The 21,455-nt window shown below is 53.1% G+C and overlaps 9 protein-coding genes across 9 annotated transcripts; 6 read left to right on the forward strand and 3 right to left on the reverse strand.

Moving 5' to 3' along the window:
- Nucleotides 1–539: 539 nt before the first annotated feature.
- Nucleotides 540–2,192, reverse strand: J4E88_002850 (uncharacterized protein; the record flags this gene model as incomplete). The annotated part of the gene is made up of 5 exons (XM_049396508.1): nucleotides 540–1,192; nucleotides 1,242–1,772; nucleotides 1,823–1,925; nucleotides 2,038–2,078; nucleotides 2,168–2,192. The coding sequence occupies 5 exons, from the start codon at nucleotides 2,190–2,192 to the stop codon at nucleotides 540–542; spliced, it is 1,353 nt and encodes a 450-aa protein (XP_049257856.1).
- A 349-nt stretch (nucleotides 2,193–2,541) lies between these two features.
- Nucleotides 2,542–3,363, forward strand: J4E88_002851 (uncharacterized protein; the record flags this gene model as incomplete). The annotated part of the gene is made up of 3 exons (XM_049396509.1): nucleotides 2,542–2,832; nucleotides 2,906–3,155; nucleotides 3,203–3,363. 3 exons carry the CDS (start codon nucleotides 2,542–2,544, stop codon nucleotides 3,361–3,363), a joined length of 702 nt encoding a protein of 233 aa, XP_049257857.1.
- A 1,614-nt stretch (nucleotides 3,364–4,977) lies between these two features.
- Nucleotides 4,978–6,569, forward strand: J4E88_002852 (uncharacterized protein; the record flags this gene model as incomplete). Its single annotated transcript, XM_049396510.1, has 3 exons — nucleotides 4,978–5,177; nucleotides 5,240–6,024; nucleotides 6,073–6,569. The coding sequence occupies 3 exons, from the start codon at nucleotides 4,978–4,980 to the stop codon at nucleotides 6,567–6,569; spliced, it is 1,482 nt and encodes a 493-aa protein (XP_049257858.1).
- A 498-nt stretch (nucleotides 6,570–7,067) lies between these two features.
- Nucleotides 7,068–7,607, forward strand: J4E88_002853 (uncharacterized protein; the record flags this gene model as incomplete). The annotated part of the gene is made up of 2 exons (XM_049396511.1): nucleotides 7,068–7,071; nucleotides 7,093–7,607. The coding sequence occupies 2 exons, from the start codon at nucleotides 7,068–7,070 to the stop codon at nucleotides 7,605–7,607; spliced, it is 519 nt and encodes a 172-aa protein (XP_049257859.1).
- Nucleotides 7,608–9,752: 2,145 nt separating this feature from the next.
- On the forward strand, nucleotides 9,753–11,168 carry J4E88_002854 (uncharacterized protein; the record flags this gene model as incomplete). Its single annotated transcript, XM_049396512.1, has 1 exon — nucleotides 9,753–11,168. One exon carries the CDS (start codon nucleotides 9,753–9,755, stop codon nucleotides 11,166–11,168), a length of 1,416 nt encoding a protein of 471 aa, XP_049257860.1.
- A 537-nt stretch (nucleotides 11,169–11,705) lies between these two features.
- Nucleotides 11,706–12,533, forward strand: J4E88_002855 (uncharacterized protein; the record flags this gene model as incomplete). The annotated part of the gene is made up of 3 exons (XM_049396513.1): nucleotides 11,706–12,147; nucleotides 12,202–12,294; nucleotides 12,349–12,533. 3 exons carry the CDS (start codon nucleotides 11,706–11,708, stop codon nucleotides 12,531–12,533), a joined length of 720 nt encoding a protein of 239 aa, XP_049257861.1.
- A 720-nt stretch (nucleotides 12,534–13,253) lies between these two features.
- Nucleotides 13,254–15,382, forward strand: J4E88_002856 (uncharacterized protein; the record flags this gene model as incomplete). The annotated part of the gene is made up of 4 exons (XM_049396514.1): nucleotides 13,254–13,260; nucleotides 13,399–13,517; nucleotides 13,581–14,748; nucleotides 14,796–15,382. The coding sequence occupies 4 exons, from the start codon at nucleotides 13,254–13,256 to the stop codon at nucleotides 15,380–15,382; spliced, it is 1,881 nt and encodes a 626-aa protein (XP_049257862.1).
- Nucleotides 15,383–15,590: 208 nt separating this feature from the next.
- J4E88_002857 (uncharacterized protein) lies at nucleotides 15,591–17,568 on the reverse strand (the record flags this gene model as incomplete). The annotated part of the gene is made up of 4 exons (XM_049396515.1): nucleotides 15,591–16,100; nucleotides 16,153–16,644; nucleotides 16,699–17,372; nucleotides 17,451–17,568. 4 exons carry the CDS (start codon nucleotides 17,566–17,568, stop codon nucleotides 15,591–15,593), a joined length of 1,794 nt encoding a protein of 597 aa, XP_049257863.1.
- Nucleotides 17,569–18,217: 649 nt separating this feature from the next.
- On the reverse strand, nucleotides 18,218–20,661 carry NUO78 (NADH dehydrogenase (ubiquinone) 78K chain precursor, 5-prime end; the record flags this gene model as incomplete). Its single annotated transcript, XM_049396516.1, has 5 exons — nucleotides 18,218–18,347; nucleotides 18,403–19,991; nucleotides 20,041–20,423; nucleotides 20,483–20,506; nucleotides 20,559–20,661. 5 exons carry the CDS (start codon nucleotides 20,659–20,661, stop codon nucleotides 18,218–18,220), a joined length of 2,229 nt encoding a protein of 742 aa, XP_049257864.1.
- Between the last annotated feature and the right edge of the window lie 794 nt (nucleotides 20,662–21,455).

Here is a 21,455-nt window from a genome sequence, read left to right on the forward strand (position 1 = left end):
GGTTGGGGTCAAATGAGAGATGTTGTGTAATTGTTGCTTGGATGCAATGATGATTTATTTGGGTAGCATAGTGAGGGTTCGCTAGTCAATATAGCACATGATTCGAGGAGAATATTAAACACCCTAGAGCCTACGTTAACGATTGTTTACCAACTTTACATGTTTATATCTTAACATAGGCCTTAGGCCTGTTTAATAACGTTTTTCTTGTGCAAGGGTCTGCTCATCGATCTATCATCTTGTAATACTTCATCAAACATTAGATCCTTGGGAAGATGAGAAATCATGGAAAGTGCCACTTGACAATTTATTGGCATTACTAAAGGTAGTAACATAGAAAGAGGACAATTGATCCCAAATCGCTTCATGTATGGAGAAGAAGGTACGCTAGAAGCTCTCCTTGTAAACGCCGTAGCCCGCCATTATCAATCTGGTACTTGTCTCTCTTCAAAAGCGAGGTTCCGAACAAGAAACACTCCAATCAACAATGTAGAGCCATACTGCTCTTGAACACGCTACACAGTACGGTAACAAGCCGTCTAGTACTCTGCCTCAACACCCTCATCATCCCCGAGGGAGTCAGCTGCGACCTCTTCGTAATCGCGCTCCAAGGCAGCGAGATCTTCACGAGCCTCGGAGAATTCACCCTCCTCCATACCCTCACCAACGTACCAGTGGACAAAGGCACGCTTGCTGTACATGAGGTCGAACTTGTGCGAGAGAGCAGACCAGGCCTCGCTAATGGCCGTGGTGTTGGACAACATGCAGACAGCGCGGTTGACAGCGGCGAGGTCACCGTTGGGGACCATCTGGGGGGGCTGGTAGCAGATACCAACCTTGAAACCGGTAGGGCACCAGTCGACGAACTGGACGGTGCGCTTGGTCTTGACCTGGGCAATGGCAGCGTGGGTGTCCTTGGGGACAACGTCACCACGGTACAACAGGCAGGTGGCCATGTACTTTCCGTTGCGAGGATCGCACTTGACCATCTGGTTGTTGGGCTCGAAGCAGGCGTTGGTGATCTCCATGACCGAGTTGGCCTCGTGTGCGGCCTTGGCGGCGGAGATGACGGGAGCATAGGCGACGAGAGGGAAGTGAATACGAGGGTAGGGGACCAAGTTGGTCTGGAACTCGTTCAGGTCGACGTTGAGGGAACCGTCGAATCGGAGGGAGGCGGTGATGGACGAGACGACTGAGTCAGGTTAGCAGAGTGGATTTCTAAGCAGGCTCTGGCAGCTTACCCTGGGCAATGAGACGGTTGAGGTTCTCGTAGTTGGGGCGCTCGATACCGAGGTTCCTTCGGCAGATGTCGTAGATGGCCTCGTTGTCGACCATGAAGGAGCAGTCGGAGTGCTCAAGTGTGGTGTGGGTGGTCAGGATGGAGTTGTATGGCTCAACGACCGATGTGGCGACCTGGGGCGCTGGGTAGACACAGAACTCGAGCTTGCACTTCTTGCCGTAGTCGACGGACAGACGCTCCATGAGCAGGGCGCCGAAACCAGAGCCAGTTCCTCCACCGAAGGAGTGGAAGACGAGGAAACCTTGCAGACCGGAGCAGTTGTCGGCGACGCGGCGGACCTTGTCGAGGACCTGGTCGATGAGCTCCTTTCCGACGGTGTAGTGACCACGGGCGTAGTTGTTCGAGGCATCCTCCTTGCCTGTGATCATCTGCTCGGGGTGGAAGAGGGAGCGGTAAGGGCCGGTGCGGACCTCATCGACGACGTTGGGCTCAAGATCGGCGTAGATGGTACGGGGGACATACTTGCCCTGGCCTGCGCGGTGTTAGCAGTCGGAATGGCGCTCTGGGGCGAAAGCGGCCTACCGGTCTCGGAGAAGAAGGTGCTGAAGCCGTGGTCGTCGTTCAGGGCCTTGCGCTCCTCGGTGAGGAAACCATCGGGCTGGATGCCGTGCTCGAGGCAGTAGAGCTGCGAAGCCGAGTCAGTATATCGCGCACTGGCGGTGAGCTATCCGCAGCCCCTTCTTCTGCTGCACAGCAAGATGCAGCAGCAGCAGCGCGTGTCGTCGGGTGCAACTCACCTCCCAGCAAGAGTTTGCGATCTGGCAACCGGCCTGGCCGACTAGACGCGTACAAAGTCAGCATCAACAAATAGCCAGGGATGTCCCGCTGCAGGCGGTCAGGGCGCGCATGGCGCAAGGGACGACATACCGTTCAGACTGATGACTTCTCTCATGGTGGCTTCGAGGAAAGGTAGTAATTGGGGTATCGAAATGGAGTCTCGGGGGAACCTGGGCGGCGAGGGTTGAAGCTGCTGGCGGTGGGAGTGGAGCAGTGGGGGAGAAGTGCTGTTGTGTTGTGGAATCGAACTTTTAGACCAAAAGGGTCCGCCTATCACGGACCACGGCGCTAAGCTACACGTCCAATGCAGCTGCCTGGCCGTTGCGCGAGAAACACGACCTCATCGCACGAATTCCAAGCCTGCCGTTCCTCTGCCTGCCCATGGCGCTGCGCTGGCCGACGTGAGAGACAATGAAGTGCTGCCCTCCCACCTCTCCCCCATCTTCACGTGCTGTCCGCCAAAGATGCGCCTCTCCGCCGGGCTGCTCTGCATCGTCACACAGGCCTGGACGGTGAATGCCAACGTCGAGAAGACGATATTCCTTGGTCCCAGCCCTGTGACTCTCTCCAATGTCCGCCCCGGGATAGACGATCTCGGCCTGCACTACCTGTCGCCCTCGTCCACCATCCTCCCGATCCGAGTCCCTGTCCAGTTTCCCTCCGAGTCGCTGCCCCGCGGTCTCGAGTCCTGGTACCTGCTTCGCGGCCTGCAAGACGGCAGGAGGTACGAGGTGCGCATCTGCTGGCCGGCCACCGTGAGTCTACTGCTCCTTCCCGTTGCATATAGCCTGCATCGTCTCGCCTGATTGTTTGTACTGACCTGCCCAGCAACCCACCGACTTCTGGCTCGACACCTACTCAATCACCCACGTATTTGATACTCCCGAGTTGATATCCTCGTTATCAGAGTATAGCTCAGTCATTCGACGCGACCCAGTGGACGACGACGGAAACACCAAGGAAGCGCCGCCTGCAGCCCCAGAGTCGGTACTGTTCTTGCGCCTCCAGGCTGCAGCGTCCTACTATTCGACCAATCGCACATTGATGGACTACCCGCCTCCAGTTGATGCCGACATCAGTACGTCTAATCTCACTGATATGTCATGCGTCGTCTAACAACCACAGTACTCGATCCCTTCATACTGAACGTCTTCCCGCAATCACTTGGCCCAATCGCGATATACATCACCGCAATCGGTGTAGGAGCCTGGTTTCTCTCCGGCTACATCTACCGCTGGCTACTGTCTGTCGCTGCAGACTCACCCAACAAACCGCATACCGATTGAGCCATACCACATACATGCTTGCCGTCCACATTCTCGCAACCACCTCATAAAAGAAAAAAAGTGAACAGGTCTGGAGACTACATTGACCCAAAACCTTGCAAAGTAGGTGGCCAAACGTCAACGTAGGCTCCAGGCTGTTCAGTTTCTTTCCCTAGGTTGGCGTGTTGCAACGATGTCGTCTGCAGCGCCTCCTCCACCTCCTCCGCCGCCGCCGCCGCCACCGCACAAGCCTCCTTCCAGCGATGACACGTGCGACAGATTGTTCAATCTCCTTCCCGCCGAACTGCTCCTCATGATAATCAACTATGCGGGTGTCGGTAGTATTATGAACCTTGCTCTAGCCATCTATCCTACCCTGCAGCGGCATCGGATCGCCCCGGAGCTTAGTGCGCACACCTACTTCAGCATAGTACGTGTGGATAGGGCCTCGAATACAAGCAACAGAAGACGACCCCTACCGCAAGGTCTCGATCGGATGCCCATGGAGCTGTGGTTTCAGGTGGCTCGGGATCTGGAACCAATCGACATCTTGTCCATGATGTTCGCCATCGGCGCATATCCGCGAGGCTCACGACGACATGGTGACATGTAGTGAAGTACACGGTACACATGATTCTTTTGCCGGTTACGGGCCGTGAGCAAACTATGGCTGAAACGGGATGCGATAGCCAGACAGATACAATACCATACAAAGAAAAAAGTCGAACATGCCTAGAGCCTACATTGACGTTAGGCTACCCACTTTGCACGTTTTTATGTTGATGTAGGCTGTAACCACAAAAACGTAGGTTGCGGCCTGTTCAGTTTGTCCCAGGTTGACGTTACCGGAATAGCTCGATGTGCAAGCGTATCTAGGGTTTGCTCAGACACTGGTGCTTGTTGTCGAACACATCCGGAAGTACCGACGTGGAAGGGACAAGGAAGCAAAGGATTCTGCACAGTACCCCTGTAAAGAGTGTGAAAACTCTTTGGGAATAAGAGAGAATTGGATAGGCGTCAAGCTTCAGAGGTTGCGTGCAAGCCAAAGCGGGATGCTGCACGAACTGCCAGGCTGACCTGTGGTGGTCGCAAGAGGGTGTTTTCTCAGACGTACAGTCTGAACGAACATCACAGAAGACTTGCTTGTCTAGCTCTTCGCAACTGAGAAGAATGGCTATAAGGCTACAATGCCTTAATACCTTTTGAAACTTAAGTTTTTGTTATAATGTAGACTCTAGCGCACCTGTTTAGCTTTTACCTTGTACAAGGTGGCGTGCAACACAGCGGATTTGAGAATAGCCGGAGATGAATAGTAAACACGATAAAATATTAGTTCAATACAGATCGAACGTCGGAACGATGCTACACCGACCAATCATCTTACTTTGCATACGAGGCTGGAAGCATGCATGCTGCACGGACTTTGACGGCTCAACAGATGCCAGCTCCTCACCCACCGCAGTTGAGCGACGCTAAAGATTACCCCATACCCAAACACGCCCTAGGGCGTTCATTAGTCACAATCCGCCGCGCTCGTCCCATGAAAAAGTTCCTGGGCCCTGTAAACCTCGGTGTTTCGCAATCATCCCATCTTGAATATTTTTAGAGGAATCCTTCCGTGTAACAAAAGCTACAATGGTGCTCACGGACGAAGAGCAGCCTCTGCTCAGAATAATATCGCATGACTACGAAAGTGTCCAACAAGAGAATGATGCCGAGGAGGCTGGAAATGACGCGCTTGATTTTGAGCCTCTGGACCCTGAGGACCCTCGCAATTGGTCGCCAGGTTTCAAATGGGGTATCGTTTTGTTGCTTGCTCTTATGGCGTTCACCGTGTATGCATATTCTCCCAGCGCTCCAATTGTCAAAAGAACTTCGACGCTGACCATGTCTACAGAACCTTTACTTGCATTGGCGTGGTACCGGTCGCCAGCAAGATCGTCTCGGATCTCGATGGGAAGCAATCGAGCTCTGCAAACAGCGCGCTCCTCGTGACTATCTGGGAACTTGGAGAAGCCGCTGGACCATTACTTATCGCACCGTTATCCGAGATTTTTGGACGCTATCCTGTTTTCAACGTTTGTAACATCGGCTTCATCGCTGCGACTATCCTAGCAGTTTGCAGCCAGAACAGCGGCATGTTCATTGCAGCGAGGATGCTCACAGGTCTTTGCGTCGCTTCAAACGTCCTCAACCCGGCCATTATCGGAGATATCTTCGAGAGCGAGCAACGCGGCTCCGCAATGTCTTTGGTTATGCTTGCGCCGCTTATTGGAGGAGCTATCGGCCCTGCCATCTCTGGCGCTATCGCAGAGACGATAGGGTGGCGACGCATGTTGACCATCGCCGCCGGACTAGCTATCGTGTGCGAAGTTCTGTTCCTCGTCTACTTCAGAGAGACGTACAAGATGGCTGTCTTGAGAAGAAGAGCAGCGAAGACGATGCAGGAAACTGGAAAGGTTCCGGAGTCGAAGAGCACACATGAGTATCTAGCAAAGCTCTGGCACTCTATCACGAGGCCTTTTGCGGTATTGTTCGGTTCGAGCGTACTTATGCTTCTCTCGCTGTTTGCCTCGGTCGCGTTCAGCTTCTTTTACGTTGTCAGCGTTTCATTACCCTCGATCTTGCTGGACAGGTATGACTTCGAGTTCGGCCAGATTGGTTACACTTTCATCTCGTTCAGTAAGTATCTTGATATGCCTGAACTCACGGCAGCTAACAGATATCCAGGCGTCGGGTCTTTCTGCAGTGTACTAGTATGCAACTTTACGCTCGATAGGATATACGTCAAGCTTCGCGGGCCCGACGGCGGAAAAGGAAAACCTGAGTACCGCCTTCCTCTTTCTATCCTGGGTGCGATCCTCTTGCCTTTCTCGGTAATTGCATACGGCTGGATCGCAGAATACCGTCTGCCTGTACTCTTGCTTCTCGCCTCGGTGGCCCTGATGGGGTTCTCGCTCCTTCTGACTGTTATACCGTTATCTGCTTACGTCGTTGACGCTTGCGGTATGTACTCCGCATCGGCTATGACGGGCGTCATCGTCACGCGATGCCTTATGGGCACCTTCCTGCCACTCACGACTGGTCCATTGTCTGACGCACTTGGTTATGGGCTGGGCTTCACTCTTTTGGGCGTACTGAGCTTGTGTTTGGTCATCATCCCGTTATGCATCTTCAAGTTTGGGGAGAAGTGGCGGCAGCATTCGGAGTTTACGAAAGACACTTGAAGCACCTTACACAAGGAAAAAAACTAAACAGGTCTAGAGCCTACATTAAAGCTAGTCTAACTGTTTTGTATGCTTCTATGTTTATGTAGGCTGCGTGCCTATTTATCCTTTTTCTTGATTGACGTAGAAGGGTAAGGAATTGCAACGTTAATTCCTGCCATACAAACATATTGTGTAAAAGCCACTTCCTCAAGTTCGCATAGCTCCTACGATCTATGTCCGCTCTTTCTGTGAAAGTACCCGTCATCAATGCCGTACAAAAGCTGCACCGTGCCTCCGTTTTCTGTTCCTTTTCTGCATTCCATCATCAACACCCACAAGCTTGTTGATCAAATCCGAACACATCCTTCCAGCATCCACAAGCTTAGCACGCCATGAAGTTCTTTACCTTAGCTCTCGCAACTCTGCTAGCCCAGACGGTCACGATCGCCCAGAGTTTATTCGACCAGCAGTCCAGCGGCTTCCGTCTTATCCTCAAGTCAACCGACGATGACCTCAATGAGTACATACCACCACCCTTCAGCTCTTTTCCTCATCCTGACAGATAGCAGCCACGCACTCGGAGCCTGCCATTGGTCCGCAGCCTACGAAGGCCTATGCCTAACCGACGATACGATCGCCACCCCTGCACGTCCCTACACTACCTTCTACCACAACGTATCCTCCTACGACGACACCCAGGGTATCCTCAACTGGCCCTTGAGTCTTTGGGGTCGCGAAGATGCCGACTCGTCCGCAATGCACTTCGAGTTTGTTGTTGGGACGAATCTCGTGAACATGGCTTTCACGCCCTGGACCGACACATACCAAGTGGTGTGCTTCGAAGAGGGCAGCGCTAGCATGTACATTGCAATCGCCAAAGATGATACTGGCAAGGCCCCTGATTGGGTTGATCCACCGAAGAAGGTCAAGAATTGGTACATGTGTACTATGAGGTATGACGACACGTGGCGGTCGCTGGCATGGAAGATAGGTTTTGTGGGCGAGCCGCAAAATCCTACTTGTTCAAAGGTCGACGTAGTGAGGGTGTGGGTTTGAGGAGATAAGGATTCAAAATTCTTTGTGCTTCCCGGGTGTTAGTGCGGGACTATCTGATTCTTTTCGCGAAGGAAGGAGTCCGTTGCGGTTGACTGGACTGTTCTGGCGACGGATGTAGTAGTCAAGGTGTCTTTCCATTGTTTGGGCTTTGCCTTTTTGTACCAGTACGCAAATTGATTCTTCTTATCTTCATACTTATCAACGCATGGTATCTTTGACGTTCCTCGCGATAAGCCGACGCTCTTTGGATACCACAGCGTGCCTCAACTCTGCGTAGTAGTCCTCTTCTCCTCAACAGTTGCCACATGCAAAACAATCAGCAGGTTGAGTTATACATATCCGTATTCATTCACCGGCTACTCCCTACGTGGTACTTGGACGGTGATGTTCTCAGTGTGAACTTCGCTGCGTTACTGATTAGAGGGGTCTGGATCATGTTCAGCCGTTCCAACGGGACAAGAGAGGTCGACATTAGGGGTCTTGGCCTGAGATGCTGTAGAATCGGCTTGGAGGTGAGGTAGATTATGGCAGACGTTGGTCGCGACAGTGGTTCTCGAGCTTGATGGGGGCGGGGAAGCTTGGAAGCTTGGCGGGTGCGATTGCCGCCCAAAATCCGGGACTGGAAGCTATCTAGGTTGGTACGCGACGTCCCGTCTCTTCTCCAGACACCCATCTGTCAAACAGTGAGCTTGTCCAGGAAAGATGTCCCGATAAGCGAACTAAACTCAGTATCTGGATATGCAGGCTATCTCCAAACGAGCAACTATGCACACAGCCGAGGCCCGCCACGACTCTCTTCCTCAACTGACCACGCAAGGTGATCATGTCAATGAAAAGAAAAGTTGTAGCCCCCCGCGAGGACTTCCGCCGAGATCCGTTGCTCACGCCGAAGGAACCTGGTTCTCGCCCACTGATTAGTAGGGACAACATACCTGGAGTTGGCGGAGATGATCGTGAGCAAGGGACCTATCGATCCTCAGCTCGCACCTGGACACCTCGCCGGTAGATGAGAGTGGAACGGCCTGTTCTACCTGGCAAGTATGGATGTCTTCAGTGCGAACCAAGGAAGAGAGGACGCAACACCATACTATCGCTGACAAGAGACCCCCACCTCAAGACGGTAGTAGAGAATAGCTTTTGACCCGGCTGGTCAAACAGCAGGAGCTAACCCCCGCCTCAGAACCGGAAAGAATTCTCCCTAGCACTGTTGAAGTGCCCATTTAAACGGCCGAGTGGCGTGAAAGGATCACCCTACGAAGACTCTCGGCAGCGATAGGATGGGGTTGCGGATAAGAGAAAGGAAGAAACCACGGCGCTAAACTGCCGTCGTCAAGAGTCCAATACCAAGGTCATCGAGCAGTACCAGGCGTGTAAGATACTTCCGAAGCTGTTGAAGGTTCGTTGCTCTAAAGAGACCGTCGGCGGCGGTAGTTAGGCGTGTGGGTGGGTTAGGAGAAAGAAGTAGCTGGGCGGGCACAATATATGTCCAATGGCAGGCGCACGAGCCCGTTCCTATGACGTCCTCAGGGCATATATTCCAGGCAGCAAAGTGAGAGTGCGCCTCAGTCTAGTGTATCCGAGGCAAAGTGAGAGTGAGTGAGCCAATGAGTACGAAGGAGGGTGAAGGTGAGTGGCCTCTTGGCGCTTTTACAAACAAAATACAAGTAAAGAGAGAACTCAAGGTGGGTGACCGCAGAATTGCCCAGGTGACCTTGTTTACTAGCCTGGTAAGTCTGAGCGCCTGGGCCCCGAGATTCTTTACCTGAGCGACACTTGGAGCCGCGTCAGTAGCACACTGAGATTCTATTACCTGGACTTTACCTTGCATCTCCGAATTCACGGGCATGGCTGATATTCACCCTTGCCAGCTCGCCAGCTTGCCCCCGGAGCTATTCGAGGATGTATTGCTCCGAGTAAGTCCCCTGCCGCCTCGTCCCAACAGGTAAAAGGCGGTCGCCGTGGACCGACAAATGCTAACCTACCGAATAGCTCGATGCGACTGCGTTGCTACATCTGGTGAAGACGAGCAAGGGGTTTCTCGAAACCGTCCGGCCTTTTCTCTGGAAGGATGCATCTTTTGAGCTGGCCAAGATGAGACCTATCGACGCTAAGCTCATACATGGGCAATTTGTGCAGAATTACACCATGACTCTCAAACTGCGATTTGACCTCTCTGCGAGATCTAAACGGCTTGTAGCTACGAACTTCCGCCATCTCTGCCACTATGGAATCCGTATGTCTAAGCTGCACATACTCACATTCTGTGACAAATCCGCGCTAGACTTGGCCAGCTGGAAGTTTCTCAAGACAGTATTGACCTCGGAAAGTTCGACGCTTAGTACGACTCTTCGGACCATACAGTTTCCCCGCACCTCACCGAAACGAGACATTGTCAACCCCCTGGAAGAATTCTTGCCCATCGAAATCTATCAAGATGGTCGACCGCGGCGTACAACGAATTGTTCGGCGGCTTTCGAAATCCAGACGCCGGTTTCCGAGCATAGACCTGACGGCGTGCTCACCATTAAGATCAACGGACGGACGAACAGGCTTGGTGACGTGTACAGAGAAGCCGCATGGGGGACCTACACGCCTGTCGTCAAGGATTTCGTTCTGAAAGTGGCTCGTCTATGTGAGGATGACAAGCCTCGTCTCTCATCAGCCAGCATCAGCCACGACAATGCTGATACCTATACTGACGTTGGATATCTCATGAGCGATGTCGGGGTTGGAAGTATCGACAAGCCCGCATCTGTGCCGAAGATCAGCTACGATACCATCAATTTCAAGCATTGTCCATACGGCCGACTGCGCAACAAGTGGGAAGATCTAGATATGCTCAGCATCAAGGATGTCACTTTGACGGACTGTCAGAATGTCCACAAATTCTTCGAAGGTTGTATGGGTGCCGATGATCCGCCACAAGTCCAGCGCCTCATCTTTCGTTCACTCGACGATGAAGACATGATCCATGTGAAGGATCATACTTATCTCACCGAGTTCGTCCGCGACTCAACTGAAATTGAGGAGCTCAGCATCGCCACGGCTACATATTGGGAATTGAACCCTGTCCGCATGCTGCATGACAAGTCTCACCTGACCGTTCTTGAGTTCAGTGACGGCAACAAAGATATCCATATCGATTTGCTTAGCGAGATCGTGGTTCTATGTCCAGCAGTCCGAGAGTTTGGCATGCGTTGTTCAGCGATTCAACGTGTCTTGGAGAAAGGAAAAATTACCGAGGCATTTCGTCAGAAGGTGGCCGCTATCGCCAAACAGCTGGTCAAGTTGGTCAGGCTCGAGACGGTCACGTTCGTGTATCGCACGCTCGGTCAAGAACCCAATTTCCGTCATGCCCATGAGGTTGTTATCGGAGACGAACGGTACAAGATTGTGGCAAATGAGATCTACCGTCAGCTTGTCGAGGCCGCCAAAAAGGCTGACCAGCCATGCATCATCAAGACGATTCAGCTAAAGAGGCAATTATATCAAGAGGATAGAGGTCCAGTGTCTCTCACCATTAAGCTGCCTGAGGCCGTGATCCACGTTTTCGAATATTGAGTCTGTTTCGACTCGGCTTCTTTGAGGACGACGCGTGTGGATGACATATCAGAGACGATTGTTACCCAGGTACAAGGTATATAGAGAAGATAATGAGCGATGAGGTGGCAGAGAAGATGGGCCTGAGGTGCTTGTCTCTTACGCGATTCGCTATACGCAAGAGCGGGAGGCAGCATCTCTCGATTTATACTACTCAAGTATCAGTGCAATGTAACAGATGAAGCCAACCGCGTTACTCCATCGTTTTGGTAGCCCAACATCTCACCACTACGTGATGCTGTTCCTCTTGACTTCTCGTACTACTAGTGCTACGATAACGAATTTGGGCATAGTTGGCGAGGGCTCCCTGGATACTTGGAAAGGGGTCTACATTGACCTAGAAATTGCCTAGTCATTCATAACTGATAGTGTGCATACTGCAAACTGCGACACGAATTCTAGCATGTCTGAGGTCCGTGCGCTGTTCTCGCGCATCGAGCATCCATCGCCCACCAGAGCGACATGATCAACCTCACGACCCGCTCAACCCACGCCACGATGAAGACGTCACTCGCCACCCTCTCGTCCTTCGCGACGCTCACAAGCGCTGCACGTCTGCTGCTGCAAATCCCGAACACGGTCCTTGTCAACCCGTCCACGCTCCCCTCGACCACGCACGCAACGCTCCAGTCCTCCGGCCCGCCCCTCGACGCCTATCTCACGCGCTCCAACACGTTCAACTTCAACAATGTGAGCGCCGGAAGCTACCTTGCTACCGTGCATTGCCGCGACTATGCGTTCGAGCCATTGAGGATTGATGTCACCGTGGAGGAGGCGGCAGAGGGCAGCGGGGAGAAGAAGGAGATGATTAGGGCATACCAGACCTTCCTGGGCAACGAATGGGACAACAAGGGAGAGAGCCGCGGCGAGGGCGGTAGCGGTCTGGTGGTTGAAGCCAGGCCGGTGGGAACCAAGTACTTCTACCAAGAGAGGCAAGGCTGTAAGTTGGCATCGCGACAATGCGCAATGGGGAGATTGTGCTAACACGCTGCAGTTTCACCGTTGTCATTCTTGAAGAACCCTATGATTCTCATGGCGATAGTTTCCATGGGTCTCATCTTCGGCATGCCCAAATTGATGGAGAACAGTAAGTCTCGCGGCAGCCCGCTAGGTACTGCCAAGGTTACTGACACATGCGTAGTGGACCCCGAGATGAAGGAAGAATTCGAGGAGATGAAGAAGAACGGCGTCCTGGGCTCCGGAAACACCAACACGGCATCGCAGTTACAGAACTTTGACCTCGCCTCGTGGATGGCCGGTAAGACCGACTCGGGCAGCGCGAGCGCACGTACACAGAGTCCTGCAGGGCAGACGAAGAAACGATAGACAGCGGACACACAGGGTCTCGGAGGACAGCGAAGCGCTCAGGTCTCTCGACACAGAGTATGCCTATATCGGCAGCGAGCAATATACACTATCATCAAGCTAGGACTGCGTTTTTTACTTATAGAGGGAAACGCACATACTGCAGCAACTCGTCCGCTCCATGAGGGTCTCCCATGCAGTCTCCAGCATGAGCAGGAGGATTCTCACAGAATCAGACATCCGGCGATTGCTAGCGGTGTCCGCATGCACATGTTCCTATCGCTTCATGTTGTCTTTCCGACCTAGCTGTCTGGGCGAAAGCCATCACAATGCTTGATTTCTGACTCATCTACGCAGGATCATATAGAAAGCTGAACGGCCTCTCCTTGCAGTCAGACTTCGTAGGCATGTCTCGCTCCTTCCTCATCAGTTAGGAACCAAAGAACCAAAGCAGCCTGTCTTACACAAGCAATCCTGCTATATCTTGGAGCTGTCGTTCCATCAAACGACATAAGCTGAACTTCAGCTTTCGCCCCGCAGCTTACCCAGGTGTTGTAGCTGCTTATTCACGCTCTTGACTTTCCATCTCGACCAATCGGGTAGGCGCTAGCCCCGGTAGAGGCAAGCCACCCAGGAGACGGCGTCGGTACAATTGCGTTGCACAGTTTATATAGTGTATCTGGGATCCTCTCTTTATCTCTCCTAGTTATCTGCGCCTTCATCTACTTCGTGATGAGCAAGATGGTTGGTATCCCGCACATGCCGGCTGCTAACATGGACGATCCAACAAGCACGACAACAAGCGCACAGCATGACCCTCACCAGCACCATCATGCACACATTGGTCACCACACGGGCAAGAGGCTGAAACACTTTCTGAGACCAGATGGAAGAAAGGTGCACATTGCGAGCTCACCCGATGAAGCAAATCACATGAGGAGGAAGCTGAGCAATGCGAACGAGAAAGAAGACTTCGACCTAGTCATCCATGGATCTCCCGAACATGTTAGTTCTACACAAGAACGAGAGAGCCATGGCATGGAACATTCGCCCTACTAACGCACACAGATCGAAGCACTCCGCCACACCCACGCCCACCACACAGCACACCACCGCCAACTGCACCAGGACCATGGCGACCTAGCCCAAGAATTCGAGCGCGTAATCCGGGACCTCGACACGCTCTCCACTGAACTCCACATGCTAACCTCCCACGCCGTGCAACTCGACGCCAACTTCTCCAAATACGGTTACTCGGCCCATCTACGCACCAAAGAAGACAACCCATCATCAGACTCCCTCGCTGACTCCTCCTTCGACAAGGAAACATGGCACTCTGATCGTCAACACGGTACAGCAATCCACTTCTACCAAAAGCCCATCGTACGACAGTACTTCCACAAGGGGCTCCTCTGGCGCGCAAAAGAAGCACAGGAGGTAGCTAGCTACGAACTCTTCATCGACCTCTTCTACGTGGGCATTATTGCCATAACAGGCGATTCTGCAGCCGAACATCCCACCGCGCAGTCCTTGCTTCGTTTCGCAATCACCTTCATCATGGGCTGGAAGTTCTGGACGGATATCGGGGTGCTGGTGTCGTGGTTCGATAGCGACGATGTGATCAGGCGGGTTTCCGTTCTCTTTCTGCTTACATGTCTGTTGGGCTTTACGACCAATATGGTTGAGGCGTGGGAGCAGACTTATGCGCCGCTTGTGGGCTTCTATCTCGCGGCAAGGCTGTTTGTAATGAGCTGTTGGTTTTGGTACGCATGGTGCATTCCCATGGTGAGGGGAAGTATGTTGGGGAATGCGTTACTCTCTTTGATCCCAGCGGCGCTTTGGATGGCGAGCGTGAGTATGGAGGAACCGAAGCGACAGGGACTTATTTGGGTGGCTATTCTGTTTGATCTCTTTGGTCAGTTTGCCATGGTGTTGCTTCAGCGGCCGGGGTCGCCCATCACGCCGTTCGTACCTGAGTCGTGGAAGACGAGTCTGGAGTTCTATCCCGCGACGAACATTGAGCATCGGATTGAGCGGACGAATGCGTTTGTTACGCTGGTATTTGGCTCTTGCGTGTTGGGCTTGCTGTACCAGAGTAGTGTGGCGATGGGGATCAATGCGTTCTTTGGGAAGGCGGTGCTGGGTTTGGTGCAGACGTTCGTGTTGAACTGGGTCTACTTTGAGATTGACTCGTTCAATCTACATACACATGCCATTCGACGGCATGTGTTCTCCGGTAATTTAGATACCCAAATCTTACGCCAGGGCTAACGATTAAATCAGCTTTGACATGGTTCTCCGCCCACCTACCCTTCATCATGTCCTTCGTCCTATCCGCATCAGCCCTCGGCGTCCTAGTCCGCGCCCACGACACCTCCTCCGCACCCCTAGAATCCCTATCCGAAACCTTCATTTCCCGTTCCGAAGACCACATCTCTAAAGGCCTAGTCTGGTTCTACTGCGGCGGTCTAGGCATCTCTCTCCTCTGCCTTACCATTATCTCAGCAACACACGTCCACCGCACGATTCCCAATCAGCGCCTCCGCAAACCCGTGCGTCTCCTCTTCCGCGCTGCTGTTTCTGTCATCATATTCACACTACCGCTCGCGCACCTCGATAGCCTGCCGTTGATAGCAACGACCACGGGATTAGTCGTGTCTGTGCTGGTGCTTGAATTGGTTGGCGCGGCGTGCTGGGGCGAGAACTTCTTCTGGGAAAAGGAGTGTAAGAGGGATCAAGCGACGTATAGTGCGAGGTGTGCGGTTAAGAGAGAGGAGTTGGAGAAGAGTGTTCGGGAGGGGACGGTTGTGGATGTGGAGGAGATTGCGAGGAGAGAGGGTGGGGAGAAGGGTGTTGTTGGTGTGGTTTGAGTGGACGTAACTGGATTGAGTTGTGGAGATTTTGCGTTTGTGATATTCCAAAGATTATGGCAATATATTCTTGGTAACATCGTGGATTGAGTATGATTTTACCATGGAAACTTATGAGATATTTCAGATGTCGTCGCTAAATGCCACAATATGGGTTCCACATGAACACGCAGACTCGTACACAGGAAAAAGATCGAACACCAATTCCCTACTCTTCATCTCCAACCTTGGTTTTGTTTTGCTCGTCATGGAAGCGGATTGTTCTTCCAGGGATGACTCTCTCAGCCGGATCCGGCGCCTCGGCATTCTCACCACCAGCCTTCACATTTCCTTTGGGCGCCGCACCCTCCCCGTCCGAGACTAAGGCGTTGACACTGGCCATTGGTACTGGTGGCTGACTAGCTGAGCGGCTCGTACTGGGTGCTCTCGATGTCGCTCTCGATGTGCTGGCTGAGCTAGTCCCCGAACTAATTATGGACCTGCCGATGCGCACGACACGGTTTGGCAGCGAATCGCCGCCGTTGCGAGACCAGCCTGGACGGCGGCGAACGCGCGCTTCGGCATCGGTGATGGTCTGGTCGTTTCCCTCGATGTGGAAAGCTGGACCGGTGTCCTCGGGGGAGTTAGAGCCTGTGCGGGCAAAGGACAAAGCTGTGCTTAGGGTGCGGGGGATGAAGAAGCCAACTTTGCCGAGAGGAATGGATAGACCGTGAACGACCTGTGACGTTAGCATACAAGGTTCTGAGATCATGGAATGAGAATGAACTTACAACCGAGCAGATTACCAAGAACCAAATAACCACGTTCATGACTTCCATCAGGTATGCAGCATCTTCCCTGACTTCGCCATCGACTTGGATCTTGGCGAGAAACTCGAGACTGATGTAGAGGTAAAAAATGGCGCTCACGCCGATGGGACCGAAGAAGCCCACGAAGAGTGCTTGTCGCTTTTGCTCAATCTGATGAATCTGTTTGTGCATAGCGAAGATGATGGGCAGACGGCGGAACAGCAGTACGAGTATACCCAAGGGAATAAGCCGGTAGATGGGAATGACGGGCGAATGTGCGAAGAGGCGCCACGGGCAGACAGCGCCGAACCAGATGAAGATTGATACGTTCAGAAGCATATCAATGGTGGGCTGGAATGAGTCGTCCATCGTTTCGAGGCGGAACCAGTCATCCCACGTAAACGTGTTGCCGGCGATGAAACAGGCAAGCACGTCGTCGCTACCAATCATGCCGCATGTGCCAACAATGAAGAGCTAATTCTGCGGTTAGTAACTCTCACATCGTCAAGATTTTCGTGAGAAACTTACAGCCAGGGTGATTGCAAACACCAAGAAACTCTCGCGGTCCACGTATTTCCGCTCTTCAGCCCAATGCAGTAATTCCTTCGCAATCCAACCCACAGCGGCTCCGTAAACCACACTGAGAATGATTGTGTAGCCCCAAGTCTCACCGAACCACAGGCCGACTGCAACCTTAGTGCTGTTGTCCGAGCCTTGACCACCATGGCCAATGTGCTCGATAAGGTAGAGCGGTAGAAATAGGAACGGGTACCCAAGACCATCATTGGCTCCCGATTCAGCCACGATGATCTTCTGCAACTCCTTCGGAATATTTGCATCCGCAAACTTTCCCTTGACGATGGAGTTGGACAACACAGGATCCGTGGGTGTGACGCAGGCGCCTACGGCCAGGGCATGTAGGAAGCTGATGTGCGGGACCATAGCAAAGACGAGCAGACTGGTGACGATCCACATGAACGTCATGCCCGGGCCGAGTAGCAAAGCTAGACTCTTCCATTCTGTCTTCAGATACTTTGACGGAAGCTGCACACCCGCGAGGACAAGTTGGACACCCAGCACCAGGCGCGTAAAGTACAGGGTAATGGTATCCAGCACTTCGACATCGTTGAGAGCGTATTCTTCTGGTTTGATCCAATTGGTCGCATGTGGAGAAAAGATGAGTCCAGCAATGAGTGATATTACTAGAAACACGCCGGTTAGTTATGCACTTCTATTACCCAAGATCCCCATGATTCATGCCCGGGCGATCAGCAACTTACAGGCTTCACTAAGATAATAATGCTCTTTCATCAAATAGCTGACGAGGCCGAAAAGCGTAATGAACCCTCCCAATGTCGCACAGACAATGTTGAAGTTGTTGACCGCCAAGGTAGGCATGGCTGGCCACCGAACCCTGAACGGACCCTCAAAATCCGGCGAACGGCTATGTCGGCTTCTTCGATGGCTCTGCTAAACTCTCGGCGAAGCTTGACGGCAAAGCTTAACAAATATCTTCTTTTGCTTCCCAAGGTTGTATGAGACGACTGAAGCGACTGCAACCCTCTCTTTCTTTTGCAGAGTGATGTTCGCCTTTTATGTAGAGTGTTGTGGTCGATCCGTGGGGTAGAAGTTAGCGTTTCGGTGATACTGGGGCGGTCTGCAATCACAAGACACAGCGACGCCAAAAGCTTGGTGGTGGTGACAAGAGGCTTGGTCTGCACAAGAAAGCAACAGGTGGTAATATAAGTGGGAAATATGGGGAGTGGTTGGCATCTTGGAGAGATCGCGACGAAGGCGAACGTGGGTCGCACACGCGTAGCGCCTTGGCTGACGGCTTGTACAAGGCTGTGTGAAGGCTTGGTATTTTGGAATTAAATACCTCAACCTTTACAGACATGCCACGGGACTGATTTTTGAACAACCTGGCGCGGGTACCGCTTCGATTCTCTACGTATCGCGGATCACGTGCCAAAATCGAGAAAACGTGTCACAATGCTTATTTACAATCCTGATAAAGCCCAATATTCAACCATGACCAAATGCACATCTAAACGTTCGCTGCTGCTGCTACCTGAGGACCATAGCCGACTTGTGGGTATGGCTCACCTGGTGCCATGAAGTTTGTCTTGGGGTTCTTCTGGGCCTTGGCTGCCGAGCAACGGGCCATTGTTGGCGAGCTATGTCATGGTTAGTATTGTGCAGCAATGGGGCAGCATCATGGATGTGACTTACTTTCTCGAGATGGCATCTGTGAAGAAGAAGTTCTCAATGGGATTCTTCAGCGCTTGACCAGTCGCTTGTGCGCCCTGGTTCTGGTCTACCAGCTGAACCTTGCTCAAGCTGGGTAGCGATGCGGGCTCAACAAGGTCGTATCTCCTGAGAGCAGGTGAGATCTCTTCCATGCGGTCACGCAGGGCCTCAACATCGTCGTAGGGCAGCTCGGCGCCAAAGTACTCTGAGGCTGCTCGCACGATCTTCCAGTCTTCTCTTGAAGCGCCGGGAAGGCCAACAGCGGCACGGGTCATCTGTACCCGACCCTCGGTGTTGACGTATGTGACCGACTTCTCGGTGTATGCGGCACCAGGCAAGACGACATCGGCGAGCTGTGCGCCGCGGTCGCCGTGGTGACCTTGGTAGACAACAAAGGCGTCCTTGGGGATGTCGGCTTCATTAACCTCATCCGCGCCCATAAGCCAGACAAACTTGGCCTTGGTTTGGGCGACCTCGGATGAAGGAACGGTGAAGCCAACCTCGTAGGCGCCAGTTCGGGAAGCTGTTCGCTGCAAGATGTTGTAGCCGTTCCACTCCTCGGTGTGGAACTTGTCCTTGTTCTTCTCGACAAAAGATCCAACTTGCTCGTAAATCGACTTGGCATCAACGTGCTCAGTGACACCACTACCGACGATGATCATGGGCTTCTTGGCCGAAGCCAGCTTCTTTCCGAACTCCCCAGAAAGAGCGCTCTTGAGGTCGTTGGCGTTGCTTCCAAGCTTCTCGTACTCGAATGTGCTCTCAAAGTCCTCACCAACGTAGCCAACCTCAAGGTCTGTCCTCAGCCACTGCTTCCTGATGCGAGCGTTAAGAACGGCGGCCTCCCATCTGGGGTTGGAGCCAATGAGGAGAATGTAGTCGGCATCCTCAACACCGTAGATCCTGGAGTTGAAGGAGTAGTTTGACTTGACATCGACTCCGTGAGCGATGGGTTCGCTGCCACCGGGCTGGTCAAGAGCCAGGTTGTCTGAGCCGAGTCTGTTGGCAAGATCCTTCATGGCAACCAGCGCCTCAGTCTCGACGAGGTGGCCAGCCACGACCTTGAATTCGTTGCCCTTGGGTGCGATCTTCTTGTATGCGTTGCCAATCTCGACCAGCGCCTGCTCCCAGGTGGCGGGCTGGAATTGATCGTCAACGCGGACTAGTGGGTTGACAAGGCGCTGTGTGCTGAGAGCGTCGCAGGCGAAGCGGGTCTTGTCGTTGATCCATTCCTCGTTGATGTCGTCGTTAAGTCGCGGGATGACCCTCATGACCTGGATACCACGGGCGTCGATGCGGATGTTTGAGCCAAGTCCATCAAGAACGTCGATGGACTCAGTCTTGTATAGTTCCCATGGGCGGGCCTTGAACGCGTAGGGCTTCGAGGTGAGGGCACCGACGGGGCAGAGATCGATGACGTTTCCGGAGAGTTCGGTATCAAGGGCGGTCTCGAGGTATGTGCCGATTTCCAGGTCGTTGCCACGGCCGAAAGAACCAAATTCAGGAGCACCAGCGATGTCGTTGGAGAAACGGACGCAGCGTGTGCAGTGAATGCACCTGTTCATGGAGGTCTGCTATCTGTAAGCCATCTTCTTGGAACCAGACACTGTGGAATCCTACCTTGACCAATGGGCCAACGTTCTTGTCCTCCACCGCACGCTTTCCTTCGAGCTCGTGGAAGCGGCCGCGGTCGGCACCGTATCGCATGGACTGATCCTGGAGATCGCACTCGCCTCCCTGGTCGCAAATGGGGCAGTCCAGAGGGTGGTTGGCGAGCAGGAACTCCATGATGCCCTCACGCGCCTTGTGGACGAGAGGCGAGTCGGTCTTGACGACCATGCCGGGCTGTACAGGCCATGCGCAAGAGGCGACTGGCTTAGGAGCCCGCTCCACTTCGACCAAGCACATACGGCAACTTCCAGCAATCATCAACTTCTCGTGGTAGCAGTATCGCGGGATGGTAACTCCGGCCTTGTCGCAGGCCTGGATGAGGGACGAGCCGGCTGTTGGGGCGCATTAGAACCGTGTGGGCAGTCAGGAGGGGTGTATTCCGGCTTCGTACCTTCGATTGATACCTTCTCTCCATCTGACACGGGCGTTAGCATACCTCGCCGCCCGCAATGGGGAGTGGCACAAACCGATAGTGAGCTCAACGTCTGCTGGGCGGCGGGCCGAGGCACTCAAGGCCCGGCTGCCATTGAGGGCTGCGCGGAAGGCAGGCCTCCGCAGCGACCGGATCATCTGTTGCCGCAGCATTGTGAGGCTCTGAAAGATGGCGATGGACTTGTGGCTGCGGAGCTCCAACTGACGTTCACGATGGCATCGCTCAGGCTTGGCGACTGAATAATCCAGCCGTGATTGGCCAAAGCGCCGCTCGCGCCTGCCACAAAATTCTCGCCGGCCGCCCTCCGACCTTCTCTTCTTCACTCATTTCGGGCACAATTTATTGTAGGAAAGTTTGGCACTCTACCTAGCTATCCTCTATTACGTGCCCAAGAGCACGACTCACCGTGCGAGGTAGCTGGAGCAGACGAGGTTTTCTGATGATATCTTGTTCCTTACCAACGTCGCTACATTTTGATTGAAGAAGAAGCTTTGCTTGTGTGTGGTGGAGCTTGAGATGGCTCAGCGCTCCATGATAGGTGGTGATGAAGCTGCAGATGCTTCCTACGCTGGCCCTCAGCGCGTTGCTCTCGATGAGCTACAACATGGTGGCCACCACTCTTGCCATCATGCCTATGCCGAGGCGGTGTGCGTGCAGTAGAGGTTTTTCCGAGCTTGAACCTTGCGGATATGCGTGAGGCAACATTCGCAAGCAGCCGGGAACAAGGCAACGGCTTCGATATATGAAGTCTATCGTGCGCGTGTGGAGGGCCGGCCAGGCTTTCATACATGTATGCGGCTCTGCCAACGTCACGTTTACGCCGGGTCACCGCGGACATCGTGTGCGGGGAAACTCAAGCTACCCATCTCACTTCTTCACTGTTACGACTGCATGGTGGTTTCTTCTGATTGATTAACTTTTGAAATTGTTT

This window comes from Alternaria novae-zelandiae, assembly GCF_023758075.1.
Source record: "Alternaria novae-zelandiae strain BMP 2774 chromosome Unknown scaffold_4, whole genome shotgun sequence".
Taxonomy (NCBI): Eukaryota; Fungi; Ascomycota; class Dothideomycetes; order Pleosporales; family Pleosporaceae; genus Alternaria; species Alternaria novae-zelandiae.